Source organism: Crinia signifera, chromosome 6 (assembly GCF_055691185.1).
Source record: "Crinia signifera chromosome 6, ASM5569118v1, whole genome shotgun sequence".
Lineage (NCBI taxonomy): Eukaryota > Metazoa > Chordata > Amphibia > Anura > Myobatrachidae > Crinia > Crinia signifera.
In genome coordinates, this window is record NC_139222.1 from 256839730 (window position 1) to 256858805 (window position 19076).

The 19076-nt window shown below is 42.9% G+C and overlaps 1 protein-coding gene across 1 annotated transcript in view; it reads left to right on the forward strand.

Moving 5' to 3' along the window:
* Positions 1-19076, forward strand: part of LOC146009767 (alpha-2-macroglobulin-like protein 1) — a 171592-nt gene that overhangs the window by 120776 nt on the left and 31740 nt on the right. The window contains exons 24-27 of the mRNA XM_083150228.1: positions 2448-2531; positions 3817-3993; positions 4524-4599; positions 10917-11073. Coding sequence (XP_083006354.1) covers positions 2448-2531; positions 3817-3993; positions 4524-4599; positions 10917-11073 — 494 coding nt within the window. The remainder of the gene's footprint in view (positions 1-2447; positions 2532-3816; positions 3994-4523; positions 4600-10916; positions 11074-19076) is intronic.

Below are 19076 nucleotides of genomic sequence, written 5' to 3' on the forward strand. Positions count from 1 at the left end.
GTGATGAGGAAATGTGCATAAAGCCGCTCCCCTAGCTACAAGAGGAAGTCAGGCCGCAATAGGATGAAATATATATATATATATATATATAGTGTACATTCAAGATATAAGTCTATAATCACAGCAATAAACAGAATAACATTAAAATACAGTATGGAAAGTAAATCATTTGTACCTAGTGTGAACCTTAATTGACAATGTTATTCAATCATAAATCCAGTTCGGAGTCTTCAGAGCCCCAAGGGGCCACTGTCCAATCCCAGGACTAAGAAACCAACACAATAGGTGGTGACCTTGTAATGTCCTCACTTCATACAGTGTTTTTGAGTGTGCTCTCACTTCTTTTCTGGCAGTCTAATGGAAGTGCGGACACAACTCTTCCAAGTTTCAAAAATTTTATTTATTTATAAACTCAGAGGTGGACACAGCTGTCATGTCTTTACATGTAGCAGCTGTGTAATAGTATGGAGAGTCACAGGACACACCTGAAATAAAAAAAAAAAACACCCACTGCTGGCTTCTTTGATCCGCTGCTGCATCTGAAGATGCAGCATCAGATCACTGTCATGCAGGTATCGGCCCTCGGAGAAACCCTATCTTTGCGCAGAATAGGATAGTAAATCTGCACACATGCTACAATGGTCACGATTCCAGCCTGCCCTCAGATACTGAAATCTATGACAGCTTGGTTGTGATGGTTGCGCACTTCAGTCACTTAGGATACATATCATTTTTATTCTGCCACCACAAAAGATTTTAAGTCTTTATGTTCTCCAAACAAATATTATTATTTCACACTTAAGGCCCCATATATTAGGACGACTTGTCCGAAGGACAAATCGGACCTAATTTCCCCTGAGCTCCCCCGGCAGCTCCCCAGGAGAGGTCACTAATGATTTGGCACTTGATGTGCCTTATTTTAGATGGGATAAATGTGCTGAGCACCCGGGGGCTGTGGGTACAGCATTGCGGCTGGGCAGCAGTACGCAGTGTCCGGGAAGTGCTGAGCGGCCAGCCAGTCTTTTTGAAACCACCCGTCTCTGCCCACTATGCCGCAACACCGTTGCCCTACAGGTACCCACCCGGCATCCTGATAGAGAGTATCCCGACTGGGCAAGTCTACCTGCCCGCCCTCATAACCCTATCCTTTGCTTTCTACAGCCTAACCCTATATTTCTTCATAAGTAGCTGATCCTAACCTTTTTACCCCACAGCCTAACCCTTACCCTTCCTAGTAGTGCCTAATCCTTGCCTTTCTACCCTGCGGCCTAAACCTAACCTTCCACCCTTTCTAACCCAAAGTCCCCTGTTAGCGTCTAATCCTAACCCTTCCCCCCACACACATACATCCTAACCCTTACTCGTCCTGCAGGATGAAAGCAGTTGGAATTATGTCATCGGTATCTCCATCGTTGTCGGTATTCCGGCGCCGCTCTTCTATCCACAAGTTGGGATGCCGGTGTCCAATAATAAGTGCCTCCTATTGCAATAAACAAATTCTGTGATGCAGTGAATTAGGTCAAATAGAAGCACACATTTCATATAAAGAGGCAAACAGTTAATACATACAGGAACATGTTAGGACCATCAATAGAAACTGAAACTAGAAAATCTATTTGTCCCCAAAACATTTGACTTTCTTTTCATTCCTGGTAGTTTAGGGATTTACCACTTGTACCTCCCTTTGCTGGCTACTGGTTTTTTGTGCCAGAATATTGGACCAGTTTCAGTAAAGCTAAAAAAGCAAGTACAGTAATTATGTGTCTGACATAAACCATGTTGCAATGCAAGGAGAGCAAATATACTGTATTTATATTCTTTTTCTGCAGGGTAAATACTGGCTGCTTTAGCATGTACAGATGGAGCACCTCTCATTCATTGCTCTCGCTCGCCTGCAAGCGCTGGCGGAGAGGGACTATATTAGACTGGGACGCGCAAGCGTCTCACACGCATGCGCGTCCCAGTTAGTCGGCGGCTGGTGCAGCTGGACCCTGCCTGTCTCCGCTTCAGGGAGATGAGCAGGGTTAGGAGGGGGGGTTCGGGGAGGCGATGGGGACCGGGGAGGTGGCAGACGGCAGTAGGCAGCTCCATCGGTACAGGGCACACGAGCGTCTAGTGCGCGCGCCCCCTTCCGACGGCTGGGAGGGCCTGGTGGCAGCATGACGTCCACAGATGTTAGACAGCTTTATTTTTAAACTGCAATTTAGATATCCAGTTGAACACACCCCACCAAAATCTACCTCTCTCTTCACATGTTACTTCTGGCCCACCTGCAGTGCAGCATGGTTTTGCCCATGGGTTTTTTTACATTTTTGGGACTGTTCTGGGAAAACATGAGTCAGATAATTAGATTTTAATTTTATATACCTCTGTAAATGTCCATTAACTGGTTTTCTAATAGTTAACTACATTAATCTCTCAAATAAAGTATTATGATTTCATTCCAGATAACCGTGAGAAAATCCCAGTTTCCTTCCATGTTCCAGAAAGACTGGTTCCAGGTTCCGCACGTGCTCACATCATTGTACTGGGTGAGTCAGTAACAGATTAAAGTTTTTTTAGAGGGGTAGGGAGGGGGGGGGGGGGGGTTAAATGCAGTCCACAATCTCCGCCGGGAATCTGGTGGAGCAGTAGGAGAACCTAGTACTGACCCTGGGCAATAATGTAAACATTGGTCTTTTTAAACACTGGATACTGTATGTAACACTATAGATCAGGCTTGTGCAACCTGTGGCTCTCCAGATGTTGTGAAACTATACATCCCATCATGCATTGCCACAGTTTTAGCATTATCTAATAGCAATATTCTGGTACGACATGCTGGAACTTGTACAGTATTTCAAAACAGCTGGAGAGCCACAGGTTGGCCAGGAATGCTATTGATGGTCTATAGTATAGGCTGTTCATACATTTTGTAAAGTAGTCCGAGTGTGGAATACCCAATTGCAGAATACAAAGGGTCCTGCTTGCCTCCTGCGGGCTAAGGCTTCACCTCTAATAGTCACGTTTGTGGATCAAATTAGGTCTGTCCCCAGACCGGTGCCGATGTTGGAACAGAACCACAAATGCAACAATGCACAAATGTACCCTGGGTACGAGCCCAAAACCAAAAATAGCAGGTGCAACAATTCACAGAAGATGGTACAGTTAACTAATAACCCTAGTTACATGCACCAGGAGGGAGTTTCCCCTAACAGGCCAAGCCTGATTCCTGTGCAAGCAACTGCAACAATGCAGAGATGGTAATGTAACAAAATACAAAAAGGTAACACTGCAGGGAAACCCTTCATTTATCTGGAGATGGTACACAGCAGGCTCAGGCAAAGGGACACTGCAGCAGGACACAGGAGACAGGGATGGAGCAAGGCTGCAACCAGGAACACACTGACAGAGTGGTACAACACTATAACCGGCGTCAGACAGCTGGTCTGGCTGGGATTTATTCAAAAAGCCCGCCCTACTGATTAATGACATCAGCGGCTGCAGCAGGGAGGAGGACAGAAGCTCCGGACATTGCTTAGCAACGTCCGTGATGCTTCCTAGCATAGAGCCAGGCCGGAAGAAGATGGCCGCCGCTGACCTCCAACCCTGAGCCTCTGGCACAGTGAGTATCGCCGGAGCATGATGTGGCATCAGCTATAGTAACTATATTATATACCAGTGCTATTGTTGTCATAATTTTGCGGGCATTTGCCTATATGAGGAAATTCCTGGGGTAATAAACTCTGTGAGATTTCAGCATATTATTATAGTTCACAAGTAGATATGATTCAGCTTTATTCCATTTGTATTAACTATTAAATGCTGTCTTCACAGGTGATCTCATTGGTTATCCTGCCGCTAACTTGGAGAGCATACTTATTTTGCCAGATGGATGTGGGGAACAGAATGTAGCAAAGTTGTCTAGATTTGTTTACACACTGCAGTACTTGCAGACAATAAAGGAATTAACGCCTCAATATCAGAAAATGGCTCTACAACATCTAACTATGGGTGCGTGAGCTGAGTATTTTATGATGCACACAAGTTTTATTGTCAAAGGTGAGCCAAGGAAACTGTTCCATTGGCCCCTGAAGCCAGACACAGCAGCTCCAGGGGAGAAAGGGCTGCTGAAAAAGGTGAGTATTTCTGGGGCAGGAGAGGTTTGTGGGAAAAAAAAACCCACTCAAGGGGTTAATGTTATTGAGGTTAATAATACTGTAGGAACAAAAAAAGCTCAAATTATATAATTTTAGCTGTCTAGATGAAACTAAAGGAGCCCATACACGGTCCGTTGTGGACCGGCTCCGTTCTGTACTATGCGATGCGCGCTCCCGCGCATCACATAGTACGGTACAAAAAGTATGTGCTGCACATACTTTTTGTACTAGGTACACATCGTATCGGATCGCATTGCATGCACAATGCTTGCACAAGGCATGCAATCCGATACGGCGTGTACTTTAACAGTGCAAAACGGAGCGTGTATGGGCTCCTTTACAGCTAAAGTAGCATGTATCTCAGGAATTGCTTTTTCTCTCTAGGTTACCAGAAACAACTGAAATATAAAAATGAAGATGGTTCTTATGGATTCTTTTCAAGGCGGAGAACAGATATATGGTATATATATATATAAGATATTTATGTGAATTCAATTAAAAGATGTAGCACTAAAGGTGGCCATACACACGCAGATTTATCTGCAGATCTGTCTGGTTGGAACAAAAACCTGGTTATGGACGAGAGCAAATGACAGTTGACCATTTGCTTGGAAATGCTGGAAAACTGACAAACTGTCACTCATCCAACCAGCCAGATCTGAAGAAAAATCTTACTAGTGTATGGGCACCTTTAGAATTTGTTGTCTGTAACATGGTACTGTATTTAAGTTAATTGCCCTCAACAATGTATGAATGTATTTTGGACTTACTGTAAGTACTAATTTCTCAATGTGTATGTTAAATGTTGTAGATACTGTAGATATAGAGATACACTACAAATACAGATTTAATTTTATTTACAGTATATATATATTCACAAACACAGGGCTGGACCCTAGGCATGCATACTGGCCTTACCATTCGCCAAGCGCGATCGCACCGCTGGTGCAATATAGCCTCTAAATGAGTTGCAATACTGCAACATTAGAGTACTTTTTTGTTTGTGATGGCTTTTCTGTATATCTCCATGTATGGATATATTATGGGTATTAATAAGCATCAGTACTTTTCAATTATATACTATTATGCATACTCCTTAAGGGAACACATACATACTCACATTTTTGAATTGCATTGATTATTACAAGGGAGAGTACATATAAACTCTGTTATTTCCGTTAATTATATACAGTATATATTGCTGCTGGCTCGATTTGGTTCCCTCCATTATTTAAAGGTAGATTGTTATTGGGGGAACTCATGTTTTTTATATTTTGCCCATTACTATTTATATTTTATTAGTGCTAGTAAAAGTTAAAACATACATTAAAGCAAAAAGTTAACAATCAGTTTCACCACATGCCCTCCAAAAGCATTGTTACAAGCTGCAGCTTGTTTCTGTTTTTCTTGTTTTTGTTAGTACCCGCATGCCAGGGTTTTGGTATTCTCCATGTGGTGGAGTACCTGGTATTGGGGTACCTTGACCCCTCCTCAAGGGGGAAGGGGTACTGTTAGGAGTCATCATTTATGACTCCTATCTGTGTTGTCTGTCATGGGTTAATTTCAGTCTATGCTGGTGGTTGACTCTCCGGTGGCCTCCAGTGTTGAGTCTGTGTCATTTCAACCCAGTCCTCTGTGGATAATGTATGCTCAAGTCTGTCCTCATTAGTCCTGCTGGGTTGGATGGTGCACAGCTGCCCTGATTACCTGGGGCCTTCTTAAGGCATCCTGACCTGTAATAACCTGTCAGTCATAGCTGATAGTTCCTAGTGCTGTGTGCAAGTCTGTTTGGTCTGAGCTCCTATGGTATCCTGCTACAGCCCAGTGAACCCCAGCTAGCACTCCTGCTCAGCATCCAGACCCTGCCTGGCTTTCGTCCTGTGGTGTGTTCCTGGTTCCCTTTCTGTCTGCTGTTTCCTGAGCCTGTTAGCAGTGTCCCTGCACTTTGTCTGTGTCCAGTCATTCTCCCAGATAAGTCAGGGAATTCCCTGCAGTCTTTGCATTTACATTGTCTTTTATACCATCCCGGTGCATTGTTGCACCTGCACTGTAACTTTATCACCTCAGTTACAGCAGCACCATTGTTATATTTTATATAGCATCTATGTGCATTGTTGCATTCACAGTGTGTTTGTCTCTACCCTTGTGTGTGCAAGTCATCTCGTACGCAGTTACACCCGGGCTTGTTCTGGGGTGTCCCAGCCTGCCCCTTTCGAGTTAGTTAGGTTTCCTCTTGCACTCTCCTTGCCTTTTTGGACACGTTGTCCCACATAAGATCAGGCAGCATCGGGGATGGAGCCGGCATAACCAGCTCCGTCGAACGCGGCTGTTAGTGGTGAAGCCTAGCAACGCACGTGTCCGTCAACTACAAGGGGAGCCAACAGAGTTAGGGGGCAGGTCTGGCGGTATGCTCCAGGGCCCCTTACAAGCATACCCCTTTTACAATGAATTGCATGCAGCTAGCTAGCTAACTAGCTATCCTGAAAAATAATTAGAGCAAATTAACTTAATTTAAGGGCTGAACACTGGTTATATTGGTTTGTTATACAAATGTACGTATCTTGTCTTCCACTTTTGCTACAATGTAGAAATGTTAGCTCCTTAGCAGGCATCTCCTGTAAAAAAAAAACAAAAAAAACCACACACGCACACACACAAACTGACTGACTAGTAAACCTGCATTATGGGTCAATGCTAAAAATCACATTGATACCTTCAGAATACCCCCTGTATTCATTTGAAAAGATTTCCCATATGGGGACCAGGTTTTTGCTTCCCACACTGCAAGAGGTCTCCATGACATGACTGTGTAAACAGATTGCAGTCCCCACAATGGCCTTTATTCAGATCTGATCGCAGTACAAATTTGTTTGGAAAATGGGCAAAACCATGTGCACTGCAGGTGGGGCAGATGTAACATGTGCAGAGAGAGTTAGATTTGTGTGAGTTATTTTGTTTCTGTGCAGGGTTTTGTTTTTTGATGTTCAATATTGTGACTAAAGTGACAGCAACGGATGATACTACTCTCGCACACACAGGGGTCAAAAGAATTGTTAATTGGTTGCGGTATTGCAACTGCAAACACTTGTAGTGAAATATCTAGTGTGACATATAACCTTATCAGAACAAATCTTTTGTAATTAGAGGAAGAGAGAGAGAGAGAGAGCGAGCATACAAAAAAGGGCATACAAAGAAGCAATAATTGTGACAATGCTCTGATTCCGGGAACTGGCTGATTATTGTCAATACCCATAGAATAGAGATGTTAAATATAAACATAAACATACTCTGCTATACAAAAAAACAATGTGGCTCTGCCTTTAATTTTAGCTATAACACAAGAGCATACCTCCCAACAGTCCAGAAAACCGCAGGAATATCCCCGTTTTCGGGGACATTCCCGCGTCCCTCCCGCAGCCGGCAATGACTCGCAGCGAGGTTGGCTTTTGGGAGTCCCCCCTGTCGGCTGCTGAGCAGCAGTGAATAAACGCTGTGCGCACCTGCACAGCATCTATTCCTGCAGCCAGGGGACTGGGGGCATGGCTAGAGGCTCACAGAGCCTCTGGGTCATGCCCCCATAGCATCAAAACGGGGCGCGACCTCGCGGGAGAACCGCGAGTATAGGCAATGTCCCCCCAGTATTTTTGTTCCCAATGCTCCTGCAGCGCGCATCTTTCAGTCCCGCCTCCATCTCCCTGAAAGTTGGGAGGTATGCAAGAGCATAGATTATAGTTGTATAACCTGTATAGCAGAAGAGCTGGAATGGGGGTTAAACTGGTGCTAATTATATGCTACACAGGAACGGGTGAGTCAAACAGGTACCTTTTAATATGCATATTGGTCCTGTAAGCTGCGCTTCATCTATGCTCTATGTCAGTGGTAGCCAACCCTAGCCCTCGAGAGCTACCAACAGTTCACATCTTCCAGACAACCTAGCTGCTGCACAGCTGCACTCATTAATCACTGACACATTTTAAAAGATACACAGATGGAGCTAATTAGCTCACTTGTGATTCCGTAAGGAGACCTGCAAAACATGCACTGTTGGTAGCTCTTGAGGACCAGGGTTGGCTACCCCAGCTCTATGTTATAGCTACATTTAAAGGCAGAGCCAGATTGCTCTTTGTATTGCAGTGTATGTCAATATTTAGCATCTCTATTCTCTGGCTATTGACAATAATCAGCCAATTCCCGGAATCAGAGCATTGTCACAATTATTGCTTCTTTGTATGCCCTTTTTTGTATGCTCTCTCTCTTCCTCTAATTACAAAAGATTTGGGTACTTGTATCCTAGCACGGCGCCCACTAAGCTAATTGCGTAGTGAGGTATTCTGCGTAAGAAAATCGCATCGCACCCATTTTTTTTTTGCATGCGATGCGATACGATTTTCCATAGTAATTTATTCACTGCTCTCTGGCAGTGAATAAATTACATACATCGCATCCGATATAAAATCGGACAATGTAAATTTCTACTGTGATTTTCCCGCCCCCCCCTCCAATATCCACGCTACCCCGAAGCATACAGACACCTCCCCACTATCCACGCCACCCCAAAGCGTGGCGAGCACCGCGAGGGGTGGCAGAACGCGTCCTCCGACCTTTTCATACCCCCACTATCCACGTCGGCGTGGAGTTGATTTTATATAGTGTGGCGAGCCCGACGCGGAATACATGTAATGTATGTATTCAACTCCACGCCAGTGGGGGTATGGAAAGGTTGGAGGATGCGTTCCGATGCTGCTCCCCACGCTTCGGGGTGGCGTGGATAGTGGAGGTGTTTTAGGAACACTTTCACACCTGCATTACCATATATCTGACACAGTAATGACGGCATGTGTTAACAGCTAAAATGATATCTACTTAAATAATTTCATTAAATAATCATAAATAATTAATAACATAGATTAGAACAATTAAGGATTATATTAAGAAAACAGGAACTTTTAAGAAGACAATATTAATCAACAAATTTAAACACACTTAATCGTCCTTGGGGAGCAATTTAAGTGCTTCCACAATGCGTTTGAAAGGCTCCTCAGCTCCCAATGTCTTTCGCCACATAAACTCGGTTAGATATGATTTACGCTCATGTCTCGCTGTTCCTCTTTGGCACTTGTTGCGCCATTTACATTGGCCCCACAATCTCTCAACAGTTTGCGTGTGAACCCCTGTTGATGGGTCGATGAAATTGTATCTGTGATTCACAGTAGAATGGTGGTATCCTGCCAGTTGTAACTGTTGAGTGCTATATGCCCTCCAGCAGTCTGTATACACAGCAAGGAAGAGGTAAACAACTATCGACCTTACACCAGTAGTAGGGAAATTGGTGGAAACACTCTTAAAACAAAGAGTTGTAGAATATCTCAAAACCAGCAATTTACAGAGTAGTAGTAGTAGTAGTAGTACGTTTATTTATAAATAAACGTACTACTACAGGATCTGAAAGAACATGGGTTTATAGGGGGAAGATCATGTCAAACAAATCTTATTGACTTTTTTGACTGAATGACTAAAGTAATAGACCAAGGTTGGGCTGCAGATGTAGCTTATCTAGACTTTAGTAAGGCTTTTAACACTGTCCCACATCGCAGACTGTTATATAAACTTGAAAGTTTGGGATTGGATTCTAAGATAGTTGAATGGATAAGAGCGTGGTTGCAGGACAGAAAACAGAGAGTTGTAGTAAACGGAGTACAGTCAAAGGAGGGAAAGGTTACAAGTGGAGTACCCCAGGGATCTGTACTTGGACCAGTGCTCTATAATATCTTTATTGGTGATATTGCAAATGGAATTGAGGGTAAAATGTGCCTTTTTGCAGATGACACAAAGGTATGCAACAGGGTAGACACACCAGGAGGGGTAAATCAAATGATTGATGATCTAGGTAGATTAGAGGAATGGTCAAGAGAATGGCAACTACAGTTTAATGCCAAAAAATGCAAAACCATGCACTTGGGACTCAAAAATCCAAAGACTAAATATAGTATAAATGGCACTATAATGGAAACTACTGAGGAAGAGAGGGATCTAGGTGTCACTATTTCAGGGGACTTAAAGGCAGGTAGGCAATGTAACAAAGCAATGTAGAAGGCAAGTCAGATGCTTGGTTGCATAGGGAGAGGTATCAGCAGTAGAAAGAAAGAAGTAATAATGCCACGGTACAGGCCATTGGTACGACCTCACCTAGAGTATTGTGTTCAGTTCTGGAGGCCATATCTCCAGAAGGAGACATGGCCTCCAGAACAAAGAAGGGCAACTAAAATGGTGCATGGCCTACATCACAAAACGTACCAGGAAAGACTACAAGATCTTAACATGTATACTTTATAGCAAAGAAGGGAAAGGGGGGACATGATAGAAACTTTCAAATATATCAAGGGTTTTAACAAGGTACAGGTGGGAGACATTCTTCACAGGAAGAGGAGCAGCAGAACACGAGGACATGCACTGAAACTGGAGGGAGGTAGATTCAGGGGAAATGTGAGGAAGAATTACTTCACATAAAGGGTAGTAGAGGCAAATACAGTAGAAAAATGTAAACAGGCTTGAGATCGGCATATTGATATGATTACAAAAAAAAAGCATCAAATATGGTTTGAGGTAACATGTTTAAAAAAGAGGCAGACTAGATGGGCCAAGTGGTTCTTATCTATCGTCAAATTCTATGTTTTGTTTAATTTTTTTTATTAAAAGTTCAGGCATGATCTAGAGTTATTGAATTGTATATTTTTCTATCATACATGTCATCATCCGTGATTTTGTGTTGTCTTACAGGATCACAGCCTTAGCAGTAAAGGCTTTGAGCGGTGCTCAAGACTTCATTCATATAGATGAGACTCATGTTCAGCAAGCTGTGACGTGGTTGCGAAGTCAACAATCGCCCAATGGCTGCTTTAAAGGAAGGGAGATTTACTTTAATAATGACATAGAGGTGTGCACAGATTTCTTACATTTCATTTTAAGAGGATGAGTCCTAAGTACTGATTTTGTACCCAACATGTGCTTGACCAAATATCTTTCATCACTAATTTTTTTGGTGTTATAAAAAATCAGCCAGTATAAAAGCCATTCTAAAATAGATAGAAATAAAACATAAAACCAGTTCAACTATCTACTATCATGGGAGTCCCTGCACTAAGGTCCAATGCTTATAATGTTGAGGCGTTATCGCAATAATATTGTGTATTTACTGTACTGTACATACACACTGAGGTGCCAAAAGTCATGGGATATGTGCTTATACTGTGCAGGACTTGCTCTAGCTGTGTCAAATGCAGCAGCTCAACGTGGCATAAATTCCACAAGTGTACTGGGGTATACACACAGGCCAACCGGTTGCTTTCCATACCGATTCGATATCTACGGCTGCCGGGGGATCCGGAGGGTTACCGGCAATGTCCAGGAGGAATGGTGGGAGGACGACTTGTGGGGGAGAGGAGGGGGTGGGGTGCTGCATTGAGCAGCATGACACTGCTTTGATCTAGCACAGTGATTTTCAACCTATTTACCTTGCGGCACACTAAATAAGATTTTAAAATTGCCAAGGCACACCATGAGATCCTCACAGGGCAAAACACATTGGGCCCCCACAGCAAAAAAAACAAACCTATTGGTCCCCATATAAAAAACAATCACATTGATCCCCACAGGTAACAAAAATAAAATACATTGGCACTTTACATGAAAATAAGAGACAAGTAAAAAACAGTTGAACTGGTGGTGGCTCTAAACTGGTTTGGGCATCTCTAGATCGAAGGGGAACATTTGAGAACCATTCAAGGCACACTAGTGTGCCATGGCAAAAAAAAACACTGCTCTAGCAGATTGAAGCATAAATAGACATAGTAACATAGTTATTAAGGCTGAAAAAATTTCAAGTCCTTCAAGTTCAACCTACTGTATCTAACATGTAACAACTGATTTGAGTAAGTCATATCTATAGGATTCTCTTAGTGGCCAAAAAATGTATCCAGTTTTGATTTAAATTCATTAACAGTAGTTGTTGTAATCACCCCCACCGGCAATGAGTTCCAGAATTTCACTGCTCTAATGGTGAAGAACCCTCTTCTTAAGTCAGTACGGAATTTATTTTCCTCGAGCCTCAGTACATGCCCGCGTGTCCTAAGTATAGGCCTGTTAGAGAACAAATCATCTCCCAGTTCCGTATGATTCCCAATCCTGTATTTGAACATACTGTACTAATCATATCACCTCTCAACCTCCGTTTCTCCAGTGAAAACATATTCAGCTTGGTTAAACTATCTTTGTATTCTAGTGATTTGAGACTTTTACTAGCTTAGTCGCCCTTCTCTGTACCTGTTCCAATTAATTTATGTCCTTTTTAAGGTGTGGTCCCCAGAACTGAACAGAGTATTCCAAGTGTGGTCTTACCAATGCCTTGTAAAGAGGCACTATCACATTGACATCCTTAAAACCATTCCCCTTTTAATGCATGCAAAGTGTCTGGTTTGCATTTGCTGCTGCACTTGAGCAGTGTGCACTATTACCCAATTCTATGATTACCCCCAAGTCCTTCTCTACAGCAGAATTCCCTATAATAACTCCATTTAGCCTATAAGTAGCTTGTTCCTTTTTGTTCCCATAATGAATGACCACATTTTTCAACGTTAAACTGCATTTTCCACCGTTCCGCCAACCTTTCCAGTTTATTTAACCCCTTCATGACAGAGCCAGTTTGTGCCTTCATGACAGAGCCCTTTTTTTCAAATCTGACATGTCTCACTTAAGTGGGGATAACTTTTTTTTGCTTTTACTTATCCCAGTGATTTTGAGATTGTTTTCTCGTGACACATTGTACTTCAAGTTAGTGGTAAATTTTGGTCGATACAGTCTGTGTTTTTTTGTGAAAAATACCAAAATATCGTGAAAAAATGGAAAATTTAGCAATATGCAAAATGTCAAATTTTCTGCTTGTGAGACAAATAATCATACCACTCAAAATAGTTAATAACTAACATAGACCATATGTCTACTTTATGTTGCCATCATTATTTCAACCCCCTTTTCATTTTTTTGGACACTAGGAGGCTTCAAATATGACTAGCAAATTCTCAAATTTTCAAGAAAATTTCAAACACTGATTTTTTTAGGGACCAGTTCAGTTCTGATGTGACTTTGAGGGACTTGTATGTGAGACACCCCCATAAATGATGCCATTTCAAAAACTGCACCCCTCACAGTATTCAAAACAGCATTTTGGAAGTTTGTTAACCCTTTAGGTGTTTCACAGGAATTAAAACAAAGTGTAGGTGAAATTTCAAAATTTCTTTTTTTTTGCAGAGTTTCAATTTTAATACATTTTTCTAACAAATACAGTAGATTTTACTAGAGAAATGTGACTAAAAATTGATTCCCCCAATTCTTGTGTTTTCAAAAATATCCTATATGTGGCCCTAGTGTGCACGATGACCAAACCACAGGCTTCATAATAGAAGGAGCACCTACTTGATTTTGGAGCCTCCTTTTTATGAGATTTTTTTTTAGGCACCATAAGTGCTAAAAGTTAGGAACTTTCCCCACAAGTCACCCCATTTTGCAATCTACACCCCTCAGGGAATTCATCTAGGGGTATAGTGTACATTTCAAACCCCCAGGGGTTTCACCAATTTTGGTACAACTGGGATGTGAAAATGGAAAATTAAATTTTTTTACACAAACATGCAGTTCTGGCTCAAAATTTTTCATTTTCACAAGGAATGAAGGAGACAAAGCACCCCAATATCTGTGCCCTAATTTCTCCCGAGTACGGCAATGCCTCAAATGTGACCAAAAAATACCAGTGGGGCGCATAGCAGGACTCAGAAGGGAAGGAGTGATTTTTGGATTTGGCAGCACAGATTTTGGTGGAATGAATGGTGGGTGCCATGTTGCATTAGCAAGACTCCCAAAGCACCAATACAGTGGAACCCCCCCACAAGTCACCCCATTTTGCAAAGTACACCCCTCAGGGAATTCATCTAGGGGTATAGTGTACATTTCAAACCCCCAGGGGTTTCACCAATTTTGATACAACTGGGATGTGAAAATGGAAAATTACATTTTTTTACACAAACATGCAGTTCTGGCTCAAAATTTTTCATTTTCACAAGGAATGAAGGAGACAAAGCACCCCAAAATCTGTGCCCCAATTTCTCCCGAGTACGGCAATGCCTCACATGTGACCAAAAAATACCAGTTGGGCGCATGGCAGGACTCAGAAGGGAAGGAGTGATTTTTGGATTTGGCAGCACAGATTTTGGTGGAATGAATGGTGGGTGCTATGTTGCACCAATACAGTGGAACCCCCCCACAAGTCACCCCATTTTGCAAAGTACACCCCTCAGGGAATTCATCTAGGGGTATAGTGTACATTTCAAACCCCCAGGGGTTTCACCAATTTTGGTACAACTGGGATGTGAAAATGGAAAATTACATTTTTTTACACAAACATGCAGTTCTGGCTCAAAATTTTTCATTTTCACAAGGAATGAAGGAGACAAAGCACCCCAAAATCTGTGCCCCAATTTCTCCCGAGTACGGCAATGCCTCACATGTGACCAAAAAATACCAGTTGGGCGCATGGCAGGACTCAGAAGGGAAGGAGTGATTTTTGGATTTGGCAGCACAGATTTTGGTGGAATGAATGGTGGGTGCCATGTTGCATTAGCAAGACTCCCAAAGCACCAATACAGTGGAACCCCCCCACAAGTCACCCCATTTTGCAAAGTACACCCCTCAGGGAATTCATCTAGGGGTATAGTGTACATTTCAAACCCCCAGGGGTTTCACCAATTTTGATACAACTGGGCAGTGAAAATGAAAAATTACATTTTTTTACACAAAAATGCAGTTCTGGCTCAAAATTTTTCATTTTCACAAGGAATGAAGGAGACAAAGCACCCCAAAATCTGTGCCCCAATTTCTCCCGAGTACGGCAATGCCTCACATGTGACCAAAAAATACCAGTTGGGCGCATGGCAGGACTCAGAAGGGAAGGAGTGATTTTTGGATTTGGCAGCACAGATTTTGGTGGAATGAATGGTGGGTGCCATGTTGCATTAGCAAGACTCCCAAAGCACCAATACAGTGGAACCCCCCCACAAGTCACCCCATTTTGCAAAGTACACCCCTCAGGGAATTCATCTAGGGGTATAGTGTACATTTCAAACCCCCAGGGGTTTCACCAATTTTGATACAACTGGGATGTGAAAATGGAAAATTACATTTTTTTACACAAACATGCAGTTCTGGCTCAAAATTTTTCATTTTCACAAAGAATGAAGGAGACAAAGCACCCCAAAATCTGTGCCCCAATTTCTCCCGAGTACGGCAATGCCTCACATGTGACCAAAAAATACCAGTTGGGCGCATGGCAGGACTCAGAAGGGAAGGAGTGATTTTTGGATTTGGCAGCACAGATTTTGGTGGAATGAATGGTGGGTGCTATGTTGCACCAATACAGTGGAACCCCCACACAAGTCACCCCATTTTGCAAAGTACACCCCTCAGGGAATTCATCTAGGGGTATAGTGTACATTTCAAACCCCCAGGGGTTTCACCAATTTTGGTACAACTGGGATGTGAAAATGGAAAATTACATTTTTTTACACAAACATGCAGTTCTGGCTCAAAATTTTTCATTTTCACAAGGAATGAAGGAGACAAAGCACCCCAAAATCTGTGCCCCAATTTCTCCCGAGTACGGCAATGCCTCACATGTGACCAAAAAATACCAGTTGGGCGCATGGCAGGACTCAGAAGGGAAGGAGTGATTTTTGGATTTGGCAGCACAGATTTTGGTGGAATGAATGGTGGGTGCCATGTTGCATTAGCAAGACTCCCAAAGCCCCAATACAGTGGAACCCCCCCACAAGTCACCCCATTTTGCAAAGTACACCCCTCAGGGAATTCATCTAGGGGTATAGTGTACATTTCAAACCCCCAGGGGTTTCACCAATTTTGATACAACTGGGATGTGAAAATGGAAAATTACATTTTTTTACACAAAAATGCAGTTCTGGCTCAAAATTTTTCATTTTCACAAGGAATGAAGGAGACAAAGCACCCCAAAATATGTGCCCCAATTTCTCCCGAGTACGGCAATGCCTCACATGTGACCAAAAAATACCAGTTGGGCGCATGGCAGGACTCAGAACGGAAGGAGTGATTTTTGGATTTGGCAGCACAGATTTTGGTGGAATGAATGGTGGGTGCCATGTTGCATTAGCAAGACTCCCAAAGCACCAATACAGTGGAACCCCCCCACAAGTCACCCCATTTTGCAAAGTACACCCCTCAGGGAATTCATCTAGGGGTATAGTGCACATTTCAAACCCCCAGGGGTTTCACCAATTTTGATACAAGTGGGCAGTGAAAATGAAAAATTACATTTTTTTACACAAAAATGCAGTTCTGGCTCAAAATTTTTCATTTTCAGAAGGTATGAAGGAGAAAAAGCACCCCAAAATCTGTGCCCCAATTTCTCCCGAGTACGGCAATGCCTCACATGTGACCAAAAAATACCAGTTGGGTGCATGGCAGGACTCAGAAGGGAAGGAGTGATTTTTGGATTTTGCAGCACAGATTTTGGTGGAATGAATGGTGGGTGCTATGTTGCATTGCCAATACAGTGGAACCCCCCCACAAGTGACCCCATTTTGCAAACTACACCCCTCAGGGAATTCATCTAGGGGTATAGTGTACATTTCAAACCCCCAGGGGTTTCACCAATTTTGATACAAGTGGGCAGTGAAAATGAAAAATTACATTTTTTTACACAAAAATGCAGTTCTGGCTCAAAATTTTTCATTTTCAGAAGGTATGAAGGAGAAAAAGCACCCCAAAATCTGTGCCCCAATTTCTCCCGAGTACGGCAATGCCTCACATGTGACCAAAAAATACCAGTTGGGTGCATGGCAGGACTCAGAAGGGAAGGAGTGATTTTTGGATTTTGCAGCACAGATTTTGGTGGAATGAATGGTGGGTGCTATGTTGCATTGCCAATACAGTGGAACCCCCCCACAAGTGACCCCATTTTGCAAACTACACCCCTCAAGGAATTCATCTAGGGGTATAGTGTACATTTCAAACCCCCAGGGGTTTCACCAATTTTGGTACAACTGGGCTGTGAAAATGAAAAATTACATTTTTTTACACAAAAATGTACTTCTGGCTCAAAATTTTTCATTTTCACAAGGAATGAAGGAGACAAAGCACCCCAAAATCTGTGCCCCCATTTCTCCAGAGTACGGCAATGCCTCACATGTGACCAAAAAATACCAGTTGGGTGCATGGCAGGACTCAGAAGGGAAGGAGTGATTTTTGGATTTTGCAGCTCAGATTCTGGTGGAATGAATGGTGGGTGCTATGTGGCATTAGCAAGACCCCCGATGCACGGTGAAATGATGAACCTAATAATCCATCGATGTGTGGTATATTTTGAAACACTCCTTTATACATAGGCCGGGTTTGTCGGGGCAAGTTTCACAGTGGAAAATAGTTTCCTTTCTTATTCCCTTTTTATAGCAAACTTTGCACCTTTTTTGTGTCCTGCCCTTTCTTGCAGTGGAGGGGATTTCGTTGGGAAAATGCTGCCCTGGTACAATACGGGGGCCAGTACTAGAAGTACTGGGGCCCTCTGCCTGCTGATTCCCAAATGTTAGGCTCTTTATGACTTCCTCTTGAAAGTGCATAAATGTCCCCCTCTGGCCGGTAGAACGGAATAGCACGTAAGCGTTATACAGTGCCATCTGGATGATATACACGGCCAGCTTCTTGTACCAGATATTTGTTTTCCGCAGGGCACTGTACGGCTTCAGTACCTGATCTGAAAGATCCACTCCACCCATGTACTTATTGTAATCTAGGATACAATTTGGTTTTGAGGTGTGGGTACTGGTACCTCGTACAGGGATGGAGGTGGTACTGTCTCCATGAATTGTTGTCAGTATAAGGACATCCCTCTTGTCCTTATATTTGACCAACAACATATTTTCGGTGCATATTCCCCTGCTTTCACCCCTTCTCATTACTTGGGCAATGTGCGTTTTGGGGAGGCCTCTTTGGTTCTTGCGCACAGTACCGCAAGCTGCTGTACCTCTTGAACCAAGGGCCTTAAACAGGGGGATGCTGGTGTAAAAGTTATCCACATAGAGGTGATAACCCTTATCCAGGAAGGGGTGCATTAAATCCCAGACAATTTTTCCACTAACACCTACGAGGGAGGGGGGGCATTCTGGTGGTTCAATTCTTGAATCCTTCCCTTCATATACCCTAAACTTGTGGGTGTACCCTGTGGTGCTTTCACACAGCTTATACATTTTTATCCCATACCTTGCCCTCTTACTGGGAAGGTACTGGCGGAATTTAACCCTTCCTTTAAAATGTATAAGGGACTCGTCGATACTAATACATTTATCAGGGATGTATAGCTCTGCAAATTTGGCACTGAAATGATCAATGACCGGCCTGACTTTGAATAGCCTGTCAAAGGTGGGATCATCTCTGGGTGGGCACTGTGCATTATCGGTGTAATGTATAAATTTATGGATTGCCTCAAAACGAGCCCGGGGCATGGCCATACGGTGAAATGGGGTGCTGTACAGAACATCTGTACTCCAATATTGCCTAATTTGTGGCTTTTTTACTATGCCCATATGTAACACCAGACCCCAAAACGTCATCATCTCTACTGCATCTACAGGGGTCCACCTAGCAAATGATGACGTGGGGTTTTGAGCAATAAACTGCTGGGCATATAAATTAGTTTGGTCCACCATTAAATTTATAAAATCATCAGAGAAAAATAATTTAAAAATGTCAATTTCTCTGAGACCTGTTGAATCAAATTGGATTCCTGGGATGGCCAAAAACTCAGGAACCTGGGGCTCAAAATTGTCTGGTGGTGGGGTCCATACGAGATCAATTATTGGGGGG